This window comes from Calidris pugnax, unplaced genomic scaffold, assembly GCF_001431845.1.
Source record: "Calidris pugnax isolate Ruff unplaced genomic scaffold, ASM143184v1 scaffold125, whole genome shotgun sequence".
NCBI classification, from domain to species: Eukaryota; Metazoa; Chordata; class Aves; order Charadriiformes; family Scolopacidae; genus Calidris; species Calidris pugnax.
Window position 1 is genome coordinate 1,113,888 of NW_015090906.1, and position 26,712 is coordinate 1,140,599.

Below are 26,712 nucleotides of genomic sequence, written 5' to 3' on the forward strand. Positions count from 1 at the left end.
AACAAGCATGGCTTTCAAGTAAAAGTAGATGTACCTGAGGGCAAACATAAGCAGGGAGGCTTGGTGTACCTCCAAAAGCCTTCTTCCACAGAAGTGCTACGAGATGCTCAGGGGCTGTAATGTGGATTTTCCACAACATTGCAAGGAACGGCAATGAAAATACCGTCCATGCAACATAAAATCTCCCTTGGGAAACATTAGGTAGTGCCCACTTAGCAAGCAACGAGCCAGGGAGAAGGACATATGGATTTGAGATTTGTTGTGCCCATGATACTCATCTTTCAGTGGCCCTAATTCTACACACACACACCCTTTTTTAATCTAAATGCTGCTTCCTGAAAGCGCCTTGATCAAAACTCCCTCTACTTCATACCAAACCCCAGTTTTAAATGTAGGCAACTATTGTCTTGTTTAGGAGAAATACTCAAAAATCAGAAGATAAAAAACCCACAAGAAATCTAATAATAAATAGATCAGAGATGTAAACAGATACCTCACGCCGAGCAATGGTTCATGGCTATTGTATCAACAAGTTGGTGTTACCCTGGAAACAAGAGATTATCCGTGCATGCCTTCTCCCAGATGGAAACCGGGACAGGAGGCGTGCAGAATTGATTTGGAATCTTCTGGACTTTGCGGAGTTGCCGCCCAACTATTGATGCCCTTCGATCCCAATCCCAACTACTGATGCAAATTCAGAGGCAGACAGCAGAAGTTGCACCATCCTCAATGCAAGGTCCACACCGCTGAGGGTAAGTACCTGGCCATCTTGTCCTCCCCGCTTCGGGACAACATAACCCTTTTCCAAGAAAGCTCAGAAAGTTTATTCCCTGGAAATAGCCTGCGCAGAGCAGAGGACAACACGGCCTCGACTGATTTGCAGCAGCAAGGAGGGCTACCAGCAACGGCTTGGCACAACATCAAACGACTTTAATAAAATTAAGCTTAAGTTAACGTGTTGTATCCTACAGCTGAGGCAGATTAAGAGCACACACGCACACAGGGTTCGTCACACGGGCTCTCTGCGTGAGTGGGAGTTTGTTTTGGTGCTGTCCCTTGATTGCCCTCAAACACGTGCCCGCATCCAAATAAAATGACCCTGTGGTTTTTGAGGATTTTTCCTCAACAGGAACAATAGAAAGCACCAATCCTGCTCCCTGGCAGACCCAGTTCAATGCATCTGTACGCAGGATGTCTTGGTCTACCTCGTAACACAAGCCACAGCTCTTCAGGGGGGCTGGCGAGTGCTTAGAGCTACTGCCCCAAACGCTGTGGATGGGTTCCCAGCTGCTGAATTCAGCCAGGCATCTCACCCCAGTGGGCATCAGTGAAGCTGTGTCCCACTGGAAGAGCTAAAAGCTTGGCCCTTGAAAAATTAGTTGGCTGGGTTTACAAATACATCTGCAGCAGAAAGGATAATTTCCTACTAAGTGCTGAATTATGAGCAAGTAGAAATTTATACTATATATTCAGTGCCACCTATGATTACAGACCTACGTTTCAGATAACCCAATGATCTGGATGTAAGAAATTGAGAAAAGTGAGGGTTACGCTACATTAAACAAGCTAATAATAAGTAGGAGTAATATTGATTTATTTTTTTCTAAAGTGATTAAACAAAAATAAGGATTTGTAACTCAACTGGTCATGAAATTGGTCCTTCCCACAACCTAGGTGGTTTGTTGGAATTTGTACAACACTGATGCTCCCATGCAAGTCCTTTTGCAGCACTCTGGGCTGAAATGTATGGCTAAAAAACACATTAAAAATTTACAGGGCATTATTCTTCCCACACTGCCAGCAGAACAACTTCTAATGACACCTCCATGTCTGTTACCAACAGACAAGGGACCAGCATGGTCACCCAGGGCTTCCCAGAGCTGCCTCTAGCAGATGCTCCAGGCTTCCCTATAGCATATCTAGCTCGTCATAGCTGTGCTTTATCCATCTGCCCTGTCTGCTCTGCTCTTGTTTGAGGCGATCTCATTGTTGAAAAAGAGAGAGACTAGAGATGGTAAGAAGACATTTTAACATCAAATAATGGGTTTTAATTGATTTCAGAAGGGGCATTGAGGGGAAAGCAGTAGAGCATCACTTTCCTCCTCCCTGCCTGGTCATTCTGACAGGACGACCAGGTCAGCCACAGCATATCATATACTTAATGGGATCCTAATCTTCTGAGGCTCAGAGGGAGAAAACAGGGAAGAAGAGGGGCTCTGGTGAACAAAACATGTCAAGAATGATATGAGCTACACTGCTGCTGAGACAAGGACAAAGCTTTCTTGCAAATCCAGCACACATGCACATGGTGGCATCTTGGGTCACCTCTCTCAGTACAGACCAGGTATCTCTGTTGAGTCAAAGAGAACTAAATCGTGACAACTCCTTATGTACAGAGCCAGTTCTGATGACCTAAACATCTTCACTTTGCTCTGGTTTGATCTGAGTGAGATTATTCACAGAACACCTTAGTTCCCAATTTCACAACAGCCCAGCCCATCACGCCTGGAGATTCGTTTTTAACCACCTGCTGAGGATTTTGTAGACTGCAGTACACAAGACAAATACCTCCCACGTATCCCATCTTTTAGGTTAAAGAACAAAAACTGAACAAGAACAAGAAGAGTTGGCAATTTTGACACAGAAACTTCATTGGGTTCAGTACTTACAATTGCATGACCAGGTACAAATGGTTCGGACTCTCATAGATGTCTTCCAGGGCAACTATATTTTCATGCTTGATCCTGAAAAAAAACATAAGATAAGATAAGATGAAATACTGCTTTTTACTTTTTTATGTGGCTGCAAAACATATAGCTATTTTTAGTTAAGACTCTACTTGTCAGTCTCTATTCAGCATCACAAAATATAATACTGATCAAAGCAAACAGTCAGGAGTGCTTCGCAGACCAGAAGACTGTTACTACTTGCAGAAAATTCCTTCAGTCCTCTCTGAAGCCAAAATATTTAAGGGTTAAGTATCTGGGGCATTAGAGGTTTACAGTCAGAGGCATGAAGATGGTTGGTTGGTTGGAGGTTGAAGCCCCAGGACAGCGGCACAGCAGGGTGTGAGGGAGGCAGAGTGTGGAATGCAGGAGGAAGGCAGGGATTTGCCCCTGCCCAGAGGCTGGCACAGGTAGGCAGCTGCTGTATGACAGCCCCACGCTCCTTCCCACCAAATTCACCCCGCTCCGATGCCACACCTGGTCTGGACACCCAAATTCCCCTGCAAGGAGGAATTCCCCTGTTGTTAAGCACAACACGCTTTCTGTGTGACATCTCCCAAGCATATTCCTGGGTTTTCTACACCTTCACCATTCCCACTGACCATTCCCACTACGCCTCTTGTCAAAATGCTAGCTTTAGAGAGAAAAATCATCTCTACAAGCATACATCTAATTAGCTGCTAGAGCAGTGCCTCTCTGGGTTTGCTCCTCAAATGCTTACAAATAATTTCCAACGGATACATTTAACTTGCGCAAACCCTAAAGAGACTACCAGCCCAACTCCAGGGGCAGAATAATAATTACAATCATTTTAAGAGCAAGAGAAAGCAGAGACCACTCATTAACCAGGAGATGGACACATCCAGAAAGAAAGTAAAAGTGCCTCATCAGCAAATGCAAAATTCTCTACATATTTCAAGGTTCAAGTAGCTTAATTAAGATGCTTAATCATGTGTCAGGTCATCATCCTCAACGGTCTCAAGCGCCCTAACGTCTGCACGAAGCTGCTGAGAGCAGAAGATTCCCTGTGCCCAGCAGGATCTTTCCCGTAAGAACACAGACTAATCCAATTTCCTCTGAATTCACTGGAAAGGTTATGACTGAGCTGAATTTACGCCCATAATCAGTCATCAAAAGCTGCATTCATATAAGGACCTTCATGCACAGGAAATTTAACATCTACAATAAGTAAACTCAAGTATAACGCGCTACAGGATGTCAGAGAAACAAATACTTGAGTAGGCTCCTCACTCTACATAAATATCTGGAAAATCCCATGATATTTTAGCAAAATTTCCAGGTAGACTGCATCACAAATTAAGTCCTTAATATTGACAACAGGAAACCAACACACCACCCACTTGGCTTTACACAGCACATGTTTGGAAACCTTTATTTTGCTGTGCGGGTCTAGTGCCTAGTCCCTTAAAGGTTACATTTAGGGCAAGGGCAGTTTTGCCTTGATAGTTGTCAGCTGAAGGTACACTAGGATCCCAAATGACATTTCAAGCAAATAGTCAATTTTAATGGAAATTATCATATGTATTTATACATTTTCCTTTGTGCACAAGCACATTCATGTGATCATTTGTGTTCCTCCTACCATCATGATCAAGAAGGCGGCTTTAATACAAATAATCTGCCGTAGTGTTATCTGTTTAAAGCCTCCAACGTAGTCTGCGGCTATGGTTTTTACCATGCACATAATAATGCTTTGCACTTCTATTTTTGAGAGCCTCAGAGGTTCTCCAAACCCACTGAACCCCCTCTGAGACAGCTGCCAGCACACCTGACTGTCACCCACGCCGCTAACGGGTGGGTTGCCCACAAAGACCATCAGCCAGGGAGGCGGAGGCCAGAAAAAGATCTCATCAGACACGCAATGCCGCACACTGAGGGCTGCTGCAAGACCCTCTCCCCTTCCTGATTTGCAAACCAAATGGGCACCGCGCCACTGCGCTGTCCGAAGGCGGATAAAACTGCTCGGCTTTAAAGGGAAGGGGGGAGAAAGAGCTTAGTCCTACCACCACGGGGTCCAACCTGCCCCTCTCTGAAATCAGATGTGGGATCTGAGGGATTCAGGGAGAGAGCGAATATAAAGGTCACTCTGGAAGAAGGCAGCAGAAGAAGCTGAATCACCCCCGAAGTACAAAGGGAGCCATCCTCATTGGGATGAAGGAAGGAGATGTCACTTTGGGAGGTGATGCCTGTGGACACCATCCACCCCATCCACTGGTGGCCGCTGCACCCAAGGGGCTTGTTGAGGTGGGAAGGAGACATTATCTTCCGCTTTGCCTCAGCCTCCCCAAAACCTGCAGGGCCTTAATCCTGGAGTTACGCAGCGCTTAACATTCCCAGTGAAGCACACACAGCATGCACGTGAATCGAGCAGCTTGACCCGCACAACATTTCTCCACTCAGATGGACTCTAGAATGACAAGCTATTTAAAGGAAAAGAAAATGCAAAATTTAAAAACAACAACAACAAAAAAAACAAACCCAAACAAACAAATCGATGGAAATCACTTGGGGAAAAAAGCTACAGTCTAGATCAAGCTGCCGGTTGAGTCGGTGAAGCTGGACCAGAGAAGCCATGGGCTTCCCAGCAGAGGTCACTGCAGCCAGCAGCAACTCCTGCGCTCCTTTCTTCACTTTGAAGCACAGTCCAGCCATCGCCTACAGCCCTGATACACAATAATTAACCCTTCAGGGCTGAACATTACAATAACACCCTGGGAATGTATCCTCACAGCACTTTACCAGTACCACAAAGGTCAATGGGGACCGGGACTGGTTTGTCCCACTCCTTGGCGAGCAAACTGGGGGTGCCAGACATGCATGTACCAGCCAAACAGACACTCCTGGCTTGCACAGATGCTCGGGTACATCAAAAGCCGAGGGAAGCACTGTGCAGCGGCAGCTACTCCATGGTCACGGATCAGGAGGGATTTGGGAATGGCTTAATTAACTCCGCTTTTATCCCCCTCTAGAAGCACCGAGTGAATCTCAAAGGTTCAGAGGATTCATTCTGCTAAGCCTCCAAATGCCTCCCCGCTGCCCCGCCGGTGATCTCGCTTAGCAGAAATACTCACTGGACTATCTGATCTCCTCAAGACCTGCCAGGATTTATTTTTTTTATAAGGTGCTGTTCTCATTTTACTAAAGTGGAAGGGGCGTGCAGAAAAGCCAGAAGTTTTGCTGTAATCGCATGAGAGGAGGGAGCAGAGTGGGCTGAGAAACCAGATCCCCCGACCCCAAGGTAATATCTTAACCAATGGGCCAAATTATCCCAATCCCTTCTCCTTCCCATCTCAGTGAGAATATCTTAACCCCACTTCTCTGCAGCCACCTTCTTCCCTCTTTCCTCCCTCTCCAGCCTTCCTCCTTCCCAACACGTGGCTGCCATGCTGCTATAGATAAACCTGCCCTGGATAAAGTCTGTCCAAAGCAGATTGTTCTTTTTCAGGAATATTCTGGGACCATTCAACAGAAATAAAAATGCAATTCTAGAAATAAAAATGCAAATAAAGAGAGGCTAATACTTTAACCAAACCACTCCAGACTCTTCACCTTACCAGGCCCATGAGATGCTGCAGTCCAGGGGACAAAAAAAGAGGAAAATAAATCTAGAAATGAGAATCAGGGGAATTTAAGTATACAAAAAACCCATAAAGAATGGTTAATCCTGCTAAGAAACTATGAAGAGAAAGGATGGATTCACCATTCTGAGGGCAGTGCTGGTTTGGACACCATGCCGCGGGCAGACACAAGCCAAAAGGCTCGGTGCAACCATGTAAAATTATTAAGTTTCCCATTCAGCCTTTAAGGTCTATGATTCTGCCACGTGGACACACAAAGCTGTCAACAACAGAAATGAATGGAGGCAACGTTGCACCTAAGCAATATTTTAACATATGAGCAAATTGCCAGCCAAGACTTAAAGGAACAAACTGAACTGGGTAACCAGTGACTTTGGGTGACTTTTCCGAGCCTGGCAGCTGTGCAAACAAGGGCTGACGGGAGAGTGTTTGATCTGCTGCAGAGCCCCAGGCACGGACTGGTCTCCCCTTGGCTTGCTGTGGCATCATTGCACAAGAGCCTTGATAAGGGAATTCTCATTTTTTCCCTGAGTGCTAGAGCGTTCAGTGCTGCTGAATCACAGAAAAGTCTGGTTCTGAAGGAGATGTAACCCTTTACCAAAACAAGACCTGACATGACCAGGGGTGGCATTTGGCCCTGCATGACAGCTTCCATCACGCCGAACTAGGTGTGCTGTGGCGCTGGAGTAGCGATGAGTACGTGGCGTGGCACTACAGTGATGCTAAAATCCACCATCACCATGGGTCAGAACAAAGCCACCACATCCTACTCACTGCCACCAGAAAGGCACAAGTCCCATAGGATGAAAACTAGACCAAATGGGCAAAACTCACTTCGACGTATGCAAAAAAAAAATAAAAATAATTAAAAAATCAATATATTCTGTGGGCTTTGCCTGGAGATTGCTTTTAAGAAGCAAAGGATTAAAATATGGCAGTTGATGTACAGTAGAGGAAACTAAATCCTTTAATGACTGAGCTTCCTGTACATCTCTGCTGGCTCCTGACTATCCCAGAGGCCAAAGAGCTGAAAGAAAACTGGCTGCATATTGCCCTAGATTAGAGGGGTAGCGCTCCACGTGGTTAAAAGCAGAGGACCCAGATTTTGCTGTTGCTTCGGCTGCCAAGCTGCCAGGAGAGCATGTTAAATATCCTAGCTGCTAAAGCATGCTATAAACTATGATTGAATCACTTATATTAACAACAATCGTAGTTGAAGCAAAGGATTAAAATATGGCAGTTGATGTACAGTAGAGGAAACTAAATCCTTTAATGACTGAGCTTCCTGTACATCTCTGCTGGCTCCTGACTATCCCAGAGGCCAAAGAGCTGAAAGAAAACTGGCTGCATATTGCCCTAGATCATTAATTAGAGGGGTAGCACTCCACATGGTTAAAAGCAGAGGACCAAGATTTTGCTGTTGCTTTGGCTGCCAAGCTGCCAGGAGAGCATGTTAAAGACGTATGCAAAAAAAAAATAAAAATAATTAAAAAATCAATATATTCTGTGGGCTTTGCCTGGAGATTGCTTTTAAGAAGCAAAGGATTAAAATATGGCAGTTGATGTACAGTAGAGGAAACTAAATCCTTTAATGACTGAGCTTCCTGTACATCTCTGCTGGCTCCTGACTATCCCAGAGGCCAAAGAGCTGAAAGAAAACTGGCTGCATATTGCCCTAGATTAGAGGGGTAGCGCTCCACGTGGTTAAAAGCAGAGGACCCAGATTTTGCTGTTGCTTCGGCTGCCAAGCTGCCAGGAGAGCATGTTAAATATCCTAGCTGCTAAAGCATGCTATAAACTATGATTGAATCACTTATATTAACAGCAACCGTATTTAACACTGAAAAGTAGGACCAGTTAGCAGAATACTGTGCAAAAACCTTGGACAAACACGAGAGCCATTTAAGTAGGGCAGGTTCCCCCCATAACAACTCTTTCTGAGTCAGTGTTACATTTGCAAGACATGACATTTAATGCTGCACCTCCATGAACAGCACGTGTCACGGGTAAAATGCCACAAGAAAGCACAAATAATTTTGTGAAAGCCAGAACTAACAAACCCTGAGTCTGTAAGGATTTGTAGCTTTGAGTAACCAAATGTCTTTGTGAATAAATGTTCCATTATTTCCACATATAGAGAGTTTTGCCAGCAGCACGGGGGTTACCGGGCTTGATGAATTCACTAGTTGGCCAAAGGAAGCATCAAAATCACAGCTTCTGCTCTGGAGAACACCAGAAACCCACCTCTGCTCAGTGGTCTTATTTGGTGAAAACGAGTCAATAATTTCAACAGATCTTAGGACAGTCTAACGCATATTCACACTCAGTGATCGTATCAGATTGCTTTCCACATGAAAGAAAACTACCAAAAAATCTTCGGGACGGCTCATAACGATGTGAGAACTCATGGGAACAAACTGACCTGCTCCCCAGGGGAAAACATGACAAGTCTGCTAAGAGAGGACATGGGTAAGTGAGATGGCAAGGGTTGGTACAGGGAAGGAAATTGATGGCTGTCCTGGAAACGGCTGGCTGACTGCAGCAGAGCTCTGCCCACCAATCCTGGTCTGGAAAAACCTTCAAAAAAACCTTTAAATGATTTTCAAATGAAAAACCTTCAACTGATGCTGCCCATGGGACTTGCCATGCCTTACCATGACGCAAGGCATCTTATAATTCGGACCTTTGAAAATCAATAGGCCATGTATGATGTGAGGTACCATATCTCTAACTCTACCTCCTCCCCTTCTTATCCCATAGCCCCCAAACATCCTCCAGGACAGGTATGGTACAGATGGATATTCCCCATATAGCTTCACTGATATTTGCATGGGCAGAGTTCAGCACGACACTTCTCCCATCGTCCAGGTTTCCCTCCCACATGGACCTTCTAGTGTGAAAAGAAAAAATGTAAGCTCCAGTTCAAGCCTTTCTTTTTTTTTGTCCAGTTGGTATTTATCAGGTATTTCTCATCCATTAGCTCTCTGGTGTCTTGTCTTGCAAAAGGTGACTTTATAGCAGACCTTTCGCCTTCAAAAAGGGCACGAACTATCTTGTGGGATTTTATATCTCAGGTTGAAACCTTTTCTCACTTTGATGATTTCAGGCCACTCGACAGGAATGCCTTTTACACCACCATGGCATAGTCAGCACATAGTCCACTGACAGCACTGTGCCATGACTCCAAGCAGCCAGGAGAGCTGGCCCCAAGCAGCTCTCACAGAAGCAAACAGAAACAGCATAGGTTGGGGCTGCACTCAGTAAAGTTGGCAGAGGGGAAAAAAAAGGGGGTTGTTTAAATTGATTTTATTTTCTTTTGCACACAGAAGTGAGGTTCCGGGTTGGAAGATCATAAATTTAAAAATGCTCATGCCAACATGGGGATAGTACCCTTGGGTTACTATCATCTGAGGATTTGGCAGCCCATGGTAAATAAAAGACACGTGGTAAATGGTAAATATCACCAAGTAAACCACTCTTCCCCTGAAATGAACATCTTTGGAGGCAGCTTTAGCAGAAAGGTTTAATGGCACTGAGATTTACTTCTACTGCTTCATATCCAACACACTGCTCCTCCCCTCAGCAGACAAATACGTGGTTCAGCACTGGCGATGGCTTCTGTGGCTACAGAAAGGGCTTTGGTCTCCACCACCTCAGATCAGCAGTTTCCCTCTCTCTCACTCACAAACACACATGCAAATAATGTGAAAGTTAGCAAAACCTCAACTAGACACACAGCAGAGACGTGAACAAAACCAAGCAGATGTCACTTGTTCTTAGCAAAGGTGGATCTACAGAGCTTACAAAGCCAAAACATCTGCTTTTTCTCTCTTCATGCATTTAGATTACTGTTTTTTTGAAGTCATATCCTTAATTCGCTTATTGCAAAGAGCTGGAGGAGGTTTGCTGGATTCAGTATTGAATACTCCCTTGCACTAAAAAACCTTGTATTTATGAGAAGAAAAATAGAAATGGTGCTATGTCTCACGGCCAGACGGTGTTTTTGACCTCCTCTGATCTCCTGGCACCACGATACCTTTTGTTCCCACCCACGTTGCCCATCTCTCCTTGCTTGATCTAACGACTGTGCAAGGGAGAGCTAATTCCAGCTCAAAGCCAGATGGTTCAGGGCTCCTATGCTGATTGTCCAGCCAGATTAGCTAAATCTCTGCGGCTGGAAGGCCACAGAGTTGAACTTTGGGGTCACGTGTGGTCTCCAAATCACAGACTGTTTACAGTACATGTAGGAAATTAATGTCTTTACTAGTATCTTTAAGAACTCTATGCTTCTGTCAGGTTAATTGGAGCGGGTAGGAAACACCATCATACAGTCCTGTCTGCTTTGGGAAACTGGCTAGAAGAGAAAGACCCTGGATGCCCCAGAAGATGGGACACACAGGAAAATGTGGAAGGATGAATCATTTCATACACCTTCCCTCAGCTGTGACTGAAGAGGAGACTGTGATAAAAAGCCCCAGTGCTGATGGTAAGTGGCTCAGAGCAGGTGTTTGAAAAAAGCAAGGACAGCCAAAATTCGGGAGAGAGATAGATGCCCGTGAACAGTCCCACTTCTATTAGCTTTAGAAGACAGCGACAATTTTCAAATTAATATTTTTTACCAGTTTAGTTATTTCAGGATTTAAAACTTCAATTTGGCATGTAATTTTCTATATGCTAAGAAATAAGCCAGGATAGGATTTGGCCTGAGCCACTGCCCTAGCAGGATGCTGAGTGATTCTGTTATCGACACAGCTGCTTCCTCTGGGGCTTACACGGGGTATAACCCACTGCAAAGGGGAGAAAGGATGGGGAAGTGTCAGAAGACCTTGGTCTTGCCTTGGTTTCATGCTTATACAACTTGGCCTCTCTCCATTTCACCTTTCAGATACTACCCATCACCTCTGTGATCTCCTGTTACTCAAAGGTGAAGACCCAAAAACTTCAAGGGCCTTTCTTCCCTAGAACTGCATGTCTCCTATCACAAATACCAGCCTTATTCATAAAATATTGTCATGAGATTTCACGGTGATAATGTCAAGCTGGAGACGTTTCACAGCTGGAAACCTCAGCTGTGTAGCTAAGCAGCTGTAAGACTAACTGGCTGTGACAAAACCTACCCACATCCACCTCGTGACTTCTGATCCATGCCCTACCTGGCGTTATACTGCCCAGCAGTGCAATCCTTCTCTTCATTTCTAATTTCTCCAGCTCCTGTGTCCTGGTTTGAGGACAAATCACGACATCCTGTGAGAAGAGACTGGTTTGACTCCTTCACTGCCAGGGGCATTTGCAGTCTGTGTGGAGGCATGTCCTTCCGTACCGTTCTGCACAGTAGAGTAGCTTGAAGAAGGGGAGGCTGTTTGTTCACCTTAAAAAATAGCTTGGTTCCCTCCTGGCAAGGGGAGAGAGATGTATGAACCCCCTCAGACCTAGAGCACATGTATTTTCCTCCTGGAGGTACTTTCTAGCCATCAGGCATGGTGCAAAAGAGATGCTGGAGGCAGCATCCTGACTGCTTCTGAAACAATAGCTGTCTCCAGCTGTTGTGCCAGGCACGATGCTGGGCCCATTAAGCATGCAAGGAGTGATCCCACGGGCTTGTTGCCTCCCCAGGACACAGGCTGAGGTTATGCCCTGTTCTGCCTCGTATCCGGATCACAACAGAGCTCAGACAAAGGCTGAACATCTCTGGCACAGATGCACGGGTTTTCGCTAGGCAGCAGCGGAACTTTATAAAACCACACAAACGTAATAAAAATGAACATAGACACTTCGAGAATAAAAATGAGGGATTCCTAGATTGCACACCTGGTGCTAGGTGCCGACCTTGTGTCCACTTGTCTCAAGTGTTTTCATGTGAAGGCTGCTCAGCTCAGTAGCCTTTAAAGAAAAAGAAATTCAAGTTCTGGGTCCTCTATTACAATAAGTCACAGCTCCAGCAGGAAGACCAAATAACCTTCTGAAAACCTTGGATTCCTACGGTAGGACCTGCAGCTCACTTAGGGCAACAGGAATATCCCCATGTCATTGTCATCCCTGACTTCAGGAGTTTCCCTGATTTCCATGAGAAACAGACCAAGCCATCAGAAGGACAGTTTCCAAGCAGTGGATCCCAACTGGCAGCGTTCAAAAAGGCTCGCAAAGCTTAAGCAAAAACCTCCAGACTGTTTAATTTGAAACACATCAAAACAAATATTCACGATGAATTAATCATTAAAGGTGAAAAAGATAAAAGTAGTGGCTGCAAGGATTTATCTCAGCCAAAACCAGAGAACCATCTTTTAGTTGCTGGCAGCAGCCCTGTTTTTCCAGTGTGGAGGAGTGTGGATTTACATGTGCAGCCAGCAATTACAGCTGATTCCCACTCCCTTGCCTGGGACACATGAGGAGCTACGTGTGATTAAAGGTGGGGAGCAGCTCCTGAGCTGAGGTGGGTTGCTCTGAAGGGCTTCTGTGCAATGACAGATGAACAAAAAGGGAGGCTCTATTCGCAAAACCCTTGACAAACATCGCTTCAAAGAGGAAGGGCAACACTCTTGGAAGGGTGATCTGGCTGCAGGCAGAACAACTGTCCCTCTACCTTGTCTCACAAATTGAGAAGCTCTTATTAGTTTACAGGGAATGAAGAGCTGGATAACTGGTATGATGCCCTTTTCTTAGCCTCCTGGTTCTCAGATGAGCACGGTACATACACATACATTCAGTTATATCTGAAAGCTGGCAGCAGATACTACACTTCTGAAAAGAAAGCTCTGCCATCCGTGGAATATCCATTTGACACAGACACAGGGATGTTGTTGTCTAATATTATCTCCTTCGTTGGTTTGAACACATACTAATGAGGGGTGAATGTTAAACCACCCACAGAACCGTACAGGTAAGTTACACAAAAACATGGATAACTGGCAATTTGGATGAGTGTGGGACTGAAAGATGTAACAATATTAAATATTTCAGCCCACCATGTGGGGAATAAATGTAGCTATCACCCAGGAGATGTGACAGAGCTGGGACTCCCAGCTGTGGCTTGTACAGGATCTTTAGCAGTTGGATTACCCTAGTATCTAGCACATATGGGTGAGGTGGACCCATACTGCTGATGCTAAGGACAAGTAACAGTACAAAGGTGGAGATCATTTATGCACTCAGAGGACAGTGGTGTAACCAAAAGAACACTTTGGCTCACAGCACGAAGCAGGGCTGTGCTCCACAGTCATATCCAAAGAGGTTTATGCCTCCAAACTGCATTCACCCCACAGGAAAAGAAAATGGGCAACCAAGCACAAATGACATCCTGAGCATAAACTTTTTTTCCCTCTGACGAACTTGATGAGTCCTTCGCATGCCCAGCTCTGCAGATTGGGCTACCACATATTGTTACTGGACAGCCTGGAAAATCACAAGCCTTGACTGGGTCATGTCAGCTTGAGTATGTGCGTAATAATTAAAGCCCACTACAGTTTCTCCCTGCCATGCTAGAGGCCAACAATGTCAGATTTGCCCAGTTACAGCTGTCTCCTACAGTGAGGAACACCAAATGCTCTCCAAAAGTGGTGGGAGAACCCATGGGTGCCGGGGGTATAATAATAATCACTTTGCCTCTCCTAGCACCCATGGTTTTGGGTCTTGATCAAGTCTTGATGCATCAGTGTCATTAGGACCACTGTCCATCAGCTGTCTTTGCCTGCACCCTGCCCACCTGGCTGACCCCAGCCAGGGCCACGTGCCCAGGGAGGGGTGAAGCCAACAGACCAGGATGCTGGAGCACAGCTCCCTTGTGGCTCCTGGGCAATCCTTAGCTGGCATCTCGGCAGCGGTCTGACTCAAACGCTCAGTCTGCAGGGATGAGCCTCATGACAAACTCATGAGCAGCCAGCGACCTGCCAGAAAAAAAACCCTCCTTCCCATCAAGCTACCGGGAAGCCAATTTATTTTATTTATTGAGAAAGACAGAAGGATAAGTAAGAGGCTAGGCAGGTTTCCACGTTTCATCATCGCTGTATTAGGACACTCCTACACAGAAGACTGCTCCCCCAGTTGCCTGTGGGAAGTGCCAATAGCCCTCGGGTGAGTCATATACACCCTATACCATAGCAGAGTAAGTGGGAAAGCTCTGCACGGTGGGGGATTGATCTCAGAGGACGATCTGTGTTCATGATGAGTTACTGTCCTCAATCACAGCATAGAAAAAGCCAAACTCAAAGGCAGATTCACTCCTCCTGACACCTGTGTGAAAGCAATAGAACTACTGAACGTCCCGGAGCCGCTCCTCTGCACAGCTGGTAATGACAGAGGAAAATTGGGCTCCAGCCCTCCATAACTGAACCTACCATTTTAAAACTTAAGTGAAGGCTACTAATGTTCCAGCTTGTTTTAATTTGAGTCTTCCCAGATACTGGAGACAAAAATACGCCTTCTCCTTCCACTGCTATTAGGCTTGCTTTGCATGGGGTCTTCAGGAAAGAAGCAGAGGGTCGGAAGAGAAGGAAAATTCCAGGCAATGGGCAGAATTAATTGTGGCATAATTCAGCTGGACCAAATCTTGAAATCTTTAATCAGGCAAGACCGCTGGGGGTCTCACTTGGCTGGATTCAAATCTTGGCAGCACCACTGTAGCATCCAAGGTAGCCCTGAACTTGACACACCAAGTGGCAAAAAAGTCACTTAACCAGAACAATATAATTAGCAGAAACCCTTGCTAATAAGGACGCATTTGGCTCATGTAGAACAGCTAATTGGTTTTTAACCAGGTGAGAATAGGTCTGAGAAAGTTAATCTCCCCAGTTTTACAAAGGATATGATAAAGGGGGTCTAATTAAAAATTAAATAGTGTTGAAGTTCATTTATTCGTGCTACTTGTATTACTGTGGTGTACAGGGACCCTATGTATAGGTTTCTATTTTCAGGAGAGAGAAACCCGGATTCACAAAAGTCCCCAGAGTGCCTTTGGGGAGGCAACGGAGAAGTTTAAACCAGAAGCCGGGTCTACACTTGCAGTCACCTGCCCAGTAAAAAGTACTTTAAATTGCAGTTCCCTTTTTTCCCATGGCATAGAAGCAAAATTTTTAAAAACACCCACTGAGTAGTCAAGGACCAGACTTCTAAAGATTATTAGGTACTTTATGATGCAAGTAACTTCCTACAGTAACTAAGCATCAAAGCACTTTCAAACCTCCTCCAGGGTATCTTCAGATAGCTAAATATCTTAAAAATATATCTCTGGATGATTTCTAAAGGTGATTTAGGCACTAAAGAGCTGGAAGCCTGGAATCTTTCCATAGTTTTAAACCCCTAATATCCACTGCAGATGGAATTTTTTTTAAGTATGTCACACTGCGGCACTGTCCTGCTCCACAGCATGGAGGTGAACAATACCAACACTTCAGACAGTAACAGGCAGAATATTAATGTCACAGGCAGTGATTAATGTTAAAAGACAACAAAACCTTTGTGTGAATTAAATGCATGTCTAACTTTAGGAACAGTAGGGCTAAAGAGCAATACAGCAATGACATGGTGGTTATTTTTCCATTATTCTAGGTTTTACCACTGCCCATTGACTTCCTGCATGTCATGATGAAGCAGAAACAGGAATGAAAATTTGAAAATAAGAGCTTATAAATGTGTTTCAAATGACAGTGATAGCAGATTTATCTTTTTCAATTTCTTGGTTTTGTTGACTCAACTAAGAAGAAATCAGTATGAAAAAAATGGGTTGTTTCATGGCATTCAAGAGAACATTTTCTAACCATCTGACTTACAAACTACAGTGCTATAGATTTCTAATATTTTATGCAGCCAAGTCACACATACAAGTCACACACAGTGACTCATTTTTTCCTAAGCAATACATCTAATTAATTCAAGGTATTTAGAATGAAAGGTAGCTATTAGATGAAGTCTAAAATAAATGGTACTAAACACAGCCTTTAAGCTGACGGACACAGGGCTTTTTGGTAACATCACCCCCTCCTCTGCTGTGCTAAAAGCTGTGTTGCTCACCACAAATAACACTGAATTAATACATATAAACTCTATCCTTTTTGAAGAGCATCTGCCAATAGAGCTTGCTGGGATGATGCTGGAGGACCCCTAATACAACAAATCTTGTTTCATGAGGGGTGCATCAATTTTAAGCTGGGTGGAGCATGTGCCTGGGAAGAAGGCGTTCTCCAGCTCAGCCTTTGAGGCTACTCAACATTTGACATCTCCCACAAGAAAAAAGGAACTACAAAGCAAGGAGTGTGATTTTATAGTGTTCACTCCTGCCTATTGTATTCTTAATTGGGACAATGCATTCGTTTACGACACTTCATGAAACAGTCATCAGACCCACCTCTTTTTTTATCATTACCTCAGCTTTATGTGGCTTCAATAAATTCATTGTCTTGTCACAAATTGCAAGTATATTAGCGCTTCACAGATGCTGAGCACAATAAGTAAAAAACTGCTGGGAAAGTAATTGGTGATGTGATTAGCATCACAAACTTGGGGTTAGAAGTTCACTTCTCGATGAATGTACACATTCTCACGGGGCTTATCATCTGCGATCTGGTGATCTCTCAAGAGCTGGATTTGGAATAAAATTTACAGAACATCTCAATTCCAAATGCAACACAAATACAGGCACAGATGTTCCTATACAATTCCTAATTTGTGCCTAAGCTTAAAACCTAGAATCGCACAGGTCCATACCAATTATGCGTCCTCTCATGTGTCACACTCTCCTGTGCAATGCCCCTTCGAGTTTAACTCTGACTTGCACTGGAGTTGCATCCTGACAGGCCGCCTACCCTAGTCTTTTTGCCCTGTTTTATTGCCATATCCGCCTAATTATACTTCAAATTGTATATTACTTCATTACCATGTCACTCTGTGTTCTGGTGGGATTTTAAAATAACAACATATTTGATACAAATAATTATTTCCTCCAGTCAGGAGGACATTTGTGTGTTCTCAATGGGACCATAAGAGAGAGGAAGCTACCTGCTGAGTTAATGCTTCAGCTCTGAGTTTCCATTAACCTCCTAACTTCAACTATTTTTCATTATGAAATCATGACCTTCAAACCAAGCATATGGAAAAAAAAGTACATTTCTCCCCACTCACATAGCTCTAAAGTGTGAATGGAAACACTGTTCTCACACTTTAAAAAAAATCCACCTTTGAGCTAGGACCAAAAATGAAAGCTTGCAAAGCCAACGGGATTTGTTTAAGAAGTTATGAGCATTTCAAAGGGAGCTGGAGTTAGCATGGAAACACGCTCAGGCTTCAAGGCTGGCAAAGCTACCAGCAAACGTTATGAAAGATACTTTGGAAATATTTAGGAAAAAAAAAAAAATATCTTGAATCCACATTTGGACTTCGATGTGTGACTTCGTGCCAACTAACAGGCGCATTGAGAGGCACGATCGGTAGTCAAGAAATCAGCCAGAAACCTCCAGAGATACCAGACACCAAGGAATGTGTCTCTGTCACCTTATATATCTTTCCGAAAGAGAGAACTGACAGGAATCAGTCAGTTGGAATGGGGAGAAGAATGACGGTTCTTACTCCAAGGACACACACTTGTTAGATGATGGGATAACCAGACCTTGTGTCCTTATTCACACTTGGGCTGGTCCACACCGTGCTGGTGCGGTACCTCTGAGCTGGTTCTGATGACACCATAATGCACAAGGCAAGGCAGAAACAGACTCTCCAAGGGGTAGACAGGTTTCAGCAACTTGAAACCAGGTCTATAATACCAGTAAAGCCTCATACTCATAATCCCACGTACAAAATCTGCTGAGCAATTAATATTGCATCAATCAGGCATGTGCTTAATTCAGACACAATTCACTGTTATCATTCTGATTAATACAGACTGTTGAATTATGATTTACAAACTCCATACCAGATAGAGGTGGGGAAGGTGAGGCTCTGTTTCTACGTGTCATTTTGCTTTTGACAGGCATAAATACACTTCTGAGTAGATAATCAGTCGTCAAACCTCACAGCACTTAATCACTCAGCATGAATGGTTAAAACACTTAACATTAATCTCACATTAGTCTAATTGTTACTCAGTGCCTCCTGGTCTGTTCCCATTTTTGGTTTTGTTTTTACATCTTAATTCCTCCTCTGGTTTCAGATGCCTCCTCCCCACCCATTTACTCTGTCAGAAGCCCACCTGAAGGTGCAAAGCTCTTTTCTTCTCCATGGCAGGTTCTCGCATATAAGAAGTCACCTCTACAGCTGCTATTTGTGCTGCTGGCACAGCCCATGTCATTCATGCCATGCAATGACAGCAGGTCACGTACAGTTTCCAAAGGCTTGTGCTTCCATTTTTGCTGTCTGTCCAGCATTAGAGAAAGGGAAGAGCCTCAAACATGCACATTTCAGTTACTGCAATCTCCTCCTCTCTGGCCTTTTTCATTCACCCACACTCTAGCAAAGCACATTTCCTAGTCCATGTTTTCGACTGCGCATTTCTATGCCCTATCCATTTTTTGTTGTCATTTATCTCCATCTTTAAGGACCTTCTTAGCCTGTCCCCATCTTACGTATCTCACTGAACAATCAGTTCTCACTTCAAACAAGGTAGTGATGCCCATCAAGAAGAGAATCAGATTTTCAAACAAGTATCATTATGCTGCCTGTTACACTCACTGGATGTCCACACATTCTGGAGCTGCTCCTTATCCTCAGGGTGACCATCACCTCAGCCCTCCTCACAGCTCTTCCAGGCTCCTAAAAATCTGTGTGTCCCTACCCATGGCAGAGGGGTTGGTCTCGATGATCTTAAAGGTCCCTTTCAACCCAAGCCATGCTATGATTCTAATGATGTTCCTGATTCCTTGTGCTCTCTCATCTTCCTGCATCTGTCTCTTGTACCACATGTTCTTTTGTGGCATGGACTCTTTTTGTACCACATTTGAATGCTATTAGCTATCAGGAATCTTTCTGCTGCTAGTCCAATGTCTACAAGGCAGAGGACACATCCATGGAGCAGAGCAGAACAAAGATGTCTCTGCTCTGAGTCCCAGCTGGTGATCACACTGTGGTGTGGTCTCCTGACTCTTGAATCCTGCACTCCCAGTGCCACTTTTATTAGGAAGGGGTGAAAACACCTAAACCCAGGAGGTTTATTAGCCTAGTGGCAGGTGGCAAAGCCACCCAGAAGATAGGACTTGTGAGCTTCCAGGTGTCTCATCACCTGGTCACGCATCCCCGCCAGGAAGGGAGCACATAACCACAAGCTGTAAGCCCCTCTCTGCTGGGCACCCACCTCCAGAAAGGGCTGTAGGGTCTGCCTCCAGGATGAACAGAGGCAGGATGTACTACCTGGACGTGGATGTCCAAGTTCTAGAGAGGGACAGGAGCTCAGGCACTGCCTTTGCCTACTTCTAGTCTAACCTCCATCCAACATTTTGACTTTCTGGAGGGCTGCTCTCAGGCTCCCAGCTCTCTCTGCGGATCATTTCCGCAGTCCTTGGACCACGTTAAGGCAATCTGCATCCTACTCTGGCTCTCGGGGTTTCCTTTTCCTTCCAAATAACAATGCTACAGTCTGAAGGTGGGACTTGGCCAAAGAGCTCTGCAGATAAACAACTTCCATCTCTTTTTTGCCAGAATAACAGTCCTCTTGGGAGGAAGAACACAGATGTCTAATGGTCCAAAGGAACTCAACTTTCAGTTGATTAAAGTAGAAATGGCCCTTGAAAGTGGAAAAGTTCACCAAGGGAGGGAACTGCAGGCCTGGAAATGAACTGAGACCTCCCTCAGCACCCATTGAGAGGGGTATGCCAGCTGGGAACAGGGTCTAAGTAGAGCAGCCTGAGGATACGCTGACTCGGCAGACTACAAACACAGCTCCTTTTGAAAACCTCCCCTCCCTTGCAGAAACCCCAAGGAAGGAGTTTGCTGCCTGAAAATCACTGTCAGCTGCCTCCCAGAATGAGTCCACCAGCATCAGATGCTTCCTCGTCCCAGAGTTCACCCGTGTACGCGTCTGCTGAGGACATTAACTATGAAAAGCATTTCTAAAGGTGGTTAAAAAAAGCTACAACATGACTCTGGCCAACGCTGCCAACCTCTTCCAAGACTAAAACGTGTCCTTGCTTTCTTGCTCAACCAGGTCACCCAGAAAAAAATATTAAAAAGAACTTTCAAACACAGAAATCTAAAATTAGCTACCAAACATCAAGCAGGTATGTGTATGAACTGTGTTTTATAACCCCGAAAGCAAGGTGATTAACACCTCCATTAAGTTTGCCAGAGACCTGGCAAATTCTAATTGAGCTGATGCATTACTCGGACACCGTGGTGACGGTTTGCCCTATAAAACACAAGAGGACAGATGTGTGTTCGCCCTCTCGGCTCACTGCAGCCCCTTGACTACATTAATCCTCCATCTCAAACAGGATTTACTTTTCATCGTTTTATAAACAGGTCGAGTGATGCTGGGGATGAAGCGCCCATCCGTAGCAGGGAGTGGGGCCAACAGCTCAAATCTGGCCATTTTCTTTACTTGAGCTTCAAATCACAGTCCAGAGTTGACGCAGAAATGCCTGCCCCCCTGCCCCTCGGCATGACCTTCCACTCCCAGCCATCCCCAGAAATCTCACCTACAGCCTGACTTTTTATTAGTCAAATACTCATGGATTTCTAACACAGAGACCCACTATTTCAGGAGATGGCCCACGAAATTAGAAGTGTTACATATTTTGCAGTATCAATTCATTTTTTATGGCTGAGACATATTTTAAACTTAAAACAATTTCTAAGGATTCGGTGTGATTAAATAGGCTGTTTGACAAAGAGCATCCTTTCTGTGCATAGTGCCAACCCCAATGCCATCTTTTATCCAACAGAAAGCCAAGCAACATCCATCTCTTTAGGGATCCATGACCCATGTAAACCTGTTAAGGTGGTACAAAAGCTACTTTCAGGCAGTCGTACGGAAAATACACCTTTGTTTCTCACAGTTGTGAGTTTCCAGATGCTCTGGCTGGTCTACATAAAAAGCCTTCAGCATCCCACTGGCACTGTTTGCAAGCTGCTCATGCTAATAGCTGATTACATCCAGTTAGATTTTAATTCAGAAACAACATTGTTGAAGTAAAAAAAACCAAAAAAAAAAATTAAACAAATGCAAAAGTAATGTAACTAGGAAGAGATTTAGAGCCGGATTCTCCAAACAAACAAGTTATGCTATTAGATAATTTAAAAGGAAGGTGAGCCAGAATTTCCTGGTGGTAGCATTTATTATTTGCTTAACTAAAGGTCAGGTGAAATAATAATAAAAAATCTGTTGTCTCAGTCACTACAAAGGCAGATTTCACGGCTGGGAATTTGCTCAATTTTAGAAGACATAAATTCATGTCAACAGACCGTGCACTCTGCCACGCACTTCTTTCACCTCTCCCTGGGCTGAAAGCTGTCAGCCAAACCCTCTTGCCCCACGATTCTGATGTGCAGACTTTTTGTTTTCCAGGCAACTTCACACAGATGGTCCCTCTACATTCGGTACCTCTCAGCCTTTTTTTGGTGGCCACTGACTGTAGGAAACAATCTCTTTAAAGCAACTCACTGTTCATTGCCCGAAAGGTCTGCAGTAAGCAAAAGGAAAAGCTGAAGCCTGGATCTAACCAACCTTACTGACCTTCCTCCTCTCAGCACCTCTCCCTGACAGAGACTTCTTGACAACACCGCTCCCCAACCAACCCGCCCCTTCTGTCTCCAAAACCAGGACCATCAAACCTGTAGCAGCCCCTTTGGTTATTGTTTAACCTTTGCTAATCTATTGAGAGCTAAGGAAATCTGTATTTCTCCACTTAGAGCTCCCTCCACTCCCTGTTTATTCAAGGACATTTTCTCCCATAGTGCCTTATCTTTGCCATTGTTTCATGGTCTAATTACTTCCCTTCGGAGAGCTTAATTTCATTTACCTCCTTGGAGCCAGACAGGATGGTATCAAATATGTAAACTCAGCTGTGCATGATGTTCATACAAACAACAGCTACGTCCCTCGGTCTGCACACAATCCTGGCTGTGTCACAAGCAAACCCACTTAGAAAAGGGAAAGTGCATTTGTTAAAGTCACTGTTTATTGCCATTACAGAGGCTGCCACATTCTGCTGTGCAAACTCAAGTTATTGCTAGCTGAAGCATGCTACAGTTCACTCTGATGAAGCTGAAATATTTTTGGATGAAGAATAAATAGCCATCTCGGAAGAGTCTGAATGAAGGAGCCGCTGACCGAATTCTAACGGAAGGAAATTGTTTAAACAAGTGTTTGTTTTCTGAAATTTAAACAGGTTTCTGGTGGTGAACTGTATCCATACAGTGCAGTAGAGCTAAAAAAAAAATAATATCTTTTTTTTCTCCTTATCTGTTCTTTATATTCCTGTGCTCTTTGCTGGGTACCTGGCTGGGTTGGGATCTGAAGTGTTGGTACATTCCCGGAGACATTGCCATGACACTCCCAGGTAATTAGTGATAGAAGAAGAGGGAACGGCTTCAAGCTACAACCCGGTAGGTTTAAACCGAACATCAGGAAAGAGTTTTTCACAGAAAGTGTAGTCAGGCATTGGAATAGGCTGCCCAGGGAGGTGGTTGAGTCACCATCCTTGGAAGCGTTTAAGAATCATTTAGATGTGGTGTTGGGGGATATGGTGTAGGGGAGAACTTTGTAGAGTAGGGTAGATGGTTGGACTCAATGATCCCAAGGGTCTCTTCCAACCTAGATGATTCTATGATTCTATTCTATGACACGTAGTGGTTGCAGTCAGTGGTAATATTACATGTGTTTCATTGAAACATGGAGCAACAATCAGATGACGGGGACTTCTGATGAAATATTTCTTTTCTCTCTGCTAATAACACAGTCTGCAGAGATCTTGAATGTTGGGATGTTTTCTAGCACATTGCTTTTTCCAGGCACATTGCATTCCTCAAAGTGTGAGGAAGAGGGTTTTATAATACATAAAATGTATAACAGAATGACAGAAAAGACTTGTACAAATAAAAGGGAAACAACTTCAACCTAGATAACGGGAGGGCAATTTAATTTAATAATTTCACTGATTTTTGATTAAATAATTTCAGATATTTTTTTTTAAATGAAAGCATAAAGAGCATTTGGGGAATTCTTAGAGACAGTTAATAAATAACATAAAGTGATTATACAGCCATCATCTCCAACTTTGTGTATGTGAGATCTTCTAATTCTGCTAGTCGACACATGGAATAAAAACGTAAGCTCAAATTGAAGCTGCTGTCATTATTATCCTGCACGGAGGAGAGCAGAGAATGATGTTGCCCAGGGCTCATAACTTGCCCAGAATCGCTGCCGGTGGCACGGTAAAGGTAGGAGATGGCAACTTCAGAAGAACACACAGAAGTGTTCAACAAATGCCAACTTGTCTAGTGGTCTGTCACTAAAACTGAATTGGATTAATTTCCTTTTCACTCTGCAGAAATCAAAGCAGCCTATTTCAAAATACATATGTCATCTTTGAGGCCAATTAAATTTTGCAAGACGTGACCAGGGGGAGAAGAGAGGATCAAAAGTTGGGCTTTATAATGAAAGTTGACTGCAATCTTAATTACTAAGAGATTTTGGCTTGTCTTGATTGCGCATTCCTCAAGAAACAACTCTTTGATGACTGCCTGTACTGGATCCCCGTCTGTACCCCATGTGTGGTTGTTAAGAGCCTGCTACAACCCTTTCTGCAGAGATGGGCTCTTCTAACTTAGGCTATAGCATCTTCTGTTGTTACCTCAGGAGAGCCCTGCTCAGTCCCTAGCTGACATTACAAGCACCCACTTGTAAAAATATGCATGGCAAAAAGCAAATAATAAAAGCAAAAAACATAAAGCAGAGATAAACTGATGAGAAAAAGACCTTTTTTGCAATTTGGACAGACACTGATCCCTCAGATAACAATCTTTCCTAGGAAATATCACGCCTAATATCTAACTACATTTGGGGCAAGCAAAGCAGCACGGCCAAGTATAAAGACAAGTCATTACAACTTCAAGACATTTTTTTCACTCCAGTGCCAGTTTGACGTGTGTCCCACCCTATACAATTATTTGCTAGTGCTTCTTTCTATGTGAGATCACCTTTAAAACAGTAATTAGAGGATGTATTTGTTTATAGGAACGCAAATGACTGCTTTGCTCCCGGGCCCGCTTAGCATGTCAAGCTAGCCTGGAACCACACCTGGCTACCAGAATAAAATCATCAGTGAAAAACAAATGTTCTGTGTATAGTCTAATACAGAATGTAACACTTCCCTCCAACGGGGCTCATGCATCATTTAGGGCTTAACACATTCCCCAGAAGAGGGAAATATCTCAGATAAGGATCAGCACTGAACCATTTGAGAGAAGCCATCCTACTCCAACGTCTTGAGCGAGGTGGGACCGTTTCCAGTTCCCAGAAAGGAAACAAAAAGGCTTGATTACCACCCTGACTCCCGGTGAACATATTTGCCTTGCCCAACTCTGACCAAAGAGTTCACAAAGAAACTGGGCGCGCTGCCTGGTTTCATTCTCACCACGGGAGGATCAAACATCCGTGTGCTGCATCGCACCACAACACTTCAGCCTGTGCTGGTCCTCTGCTCTGCAGGGCATCCAACAACAGGTTTTAGTACTAATCTAAAAAACTCTTAGGCTAAGTTAAACTTACGCTATCCTGAGGAGCATCCATCTTTCTACCAGACTCAGTTATTTCAGCAATGGCTGTCAGACATGACAGGTTTAACAGGTCCAAGGAGACAGGAGAAAAGGTATCTCAATGGCTGACTTAATGCTCTGGAAGAGCTTCCTGAAGGAGAGCAGGAGGTGACAAAGTATCTGTCCTGGCAAAATTATGTTTTATTTTTGTACAGAAACTACTAGTAAAGGATTTTAATCCAGGAATGGCCCTCAAGAACCACCACAATCCAAATGACTTCTACCAATGCCCATGTCCTTACCACCATCAAATCTGCTGAAACATCTGTTTCCTCATGAACTCTTTTCCCACAGGCCTTAAGAAAATGTTTCCACCTCTCCACAGAGAGAGAAGAACTTTTTTGTACTTCATTGTTTGCAGTGATGCAAACACAGTGCCAAAATACCATGGTGAGAGTCATCTATGAATGATGATGGTTAAAGATATTCCTCTGGGGCTAAGAGACGCACACAGAAACGAGTTTATAGTATGGTCCATACCACAATGCACGTCACATCAGTGACAGCTTGCATGTGGCCTTTCTGCTCACAGCAGACAAGTCAGTTGTGTGAAGAACACAATTAACTCCAATCAAAGGAAACAGCAAAAATACTGGAGTTCTTCATAGGACAACTACGTTCTACACATCCATCCCTACGGAAATAATTTGGCTTAGAGCAGCATTACCAGCCAGAGCCTGGACAAGAAGATGTTAAGGTATCTGGTGGTGAGCAACCTTAGCCTTTTTTAAAGTCAGAAATACCACACGCAAATTACAGAAATCACGGTGTTGTGTCCTCGGTGGAGTATGTCTCCTCGGGGCGTTCTTTTCAAGCAGACCGCACCATGGTAAAGGTCAGCATCGTTTACAGACAAATCTATTTTGTAATACATGGTGCACGCTGTGCTCTGTACGAGACAACTTACACACAAAGCCAGGTTCCTCAGACCGACACAAATCCTGGTGGGCATCTCGCTGCAGAACAGGGAGGAACGGGAAGTGCTGGTTCAAGCAGCAGATTGCCATGCCCACATCCAGCACGTTGGACAAAAGGGACCAGGGTTAACCTTCAATTCCTTCAATAACCTTCAATTCCTTGGCAGCCCCCAGTGCTTATGGATGCCTTTTTGATTTTGCTTTGACTCAGGCAATAAACACTAAGGAGGTTCGAGTCCTTGTCCACCCATTTTCAAATTGTTTTCCAGTCATGACTTTGGCCAGCATCTGGACTTGAGTCTCAACCATAGGGATGCACTTTGGATGACATCTGGAAACAGCTTCCTCGAGTGCAAGAATGATCACGCATATAATTTCACTTGGCTTTTTATAGCTTTTAGAGCTTACCTGTAAAATTCCACCATCCATAAAATACTAAAAGAAAATTCAAACAAGCAGCAAGTTTGCAAAGGGGTTCACAGCTACCGTTTTCATTCTCAGCATTTGACAACATTTCAAGTTTTTTTCTATTCTAAGCGAGGAGCACAAAAAAATGCAGCAGGAATTAACTGTTTGGGAATCACTTCCAGCATGCAAGTTGGTGTAACTTTTTTCTTGAATCTTCTAGTCTTGCTCCCGTACCTCCTCCATCCTCCCTTTCTCATGGATTACTCAATCATAAAAGCATCCATGTGGCCATGTGTCATGTTTAAATATATTTTCTATTTAGAGTAATGTGCG

General features: G+C 44.1%; 1 protein-coding gene across 3 annotated transcripts in view; it reads right to left on the minus strand.

Moving 5' to 3' along the window:
• Positions 1 to 26,712, minus strand: part of CAMK1D (calcium/calmodulin dependent protein kinase ID) — a 247,829-nt gene that overhangs the window by 98,137 nt on the left and 122,980 nt on the right. For all 3 annotated transcript variants that reach the window (XM_014949084.1, XM_014949083.1, XM_014949082.1), the window contains exon 3: positions 2,670 to 2,744. In XM_014949084.1, coding sequence (XP_014804570.1) covers positions 2,670 to 2,744 — 75 coding nt within the window. The remainder of the gene's footprint in view (positions 1 to 2,669; positions 2,745 to 26,712) is intronic.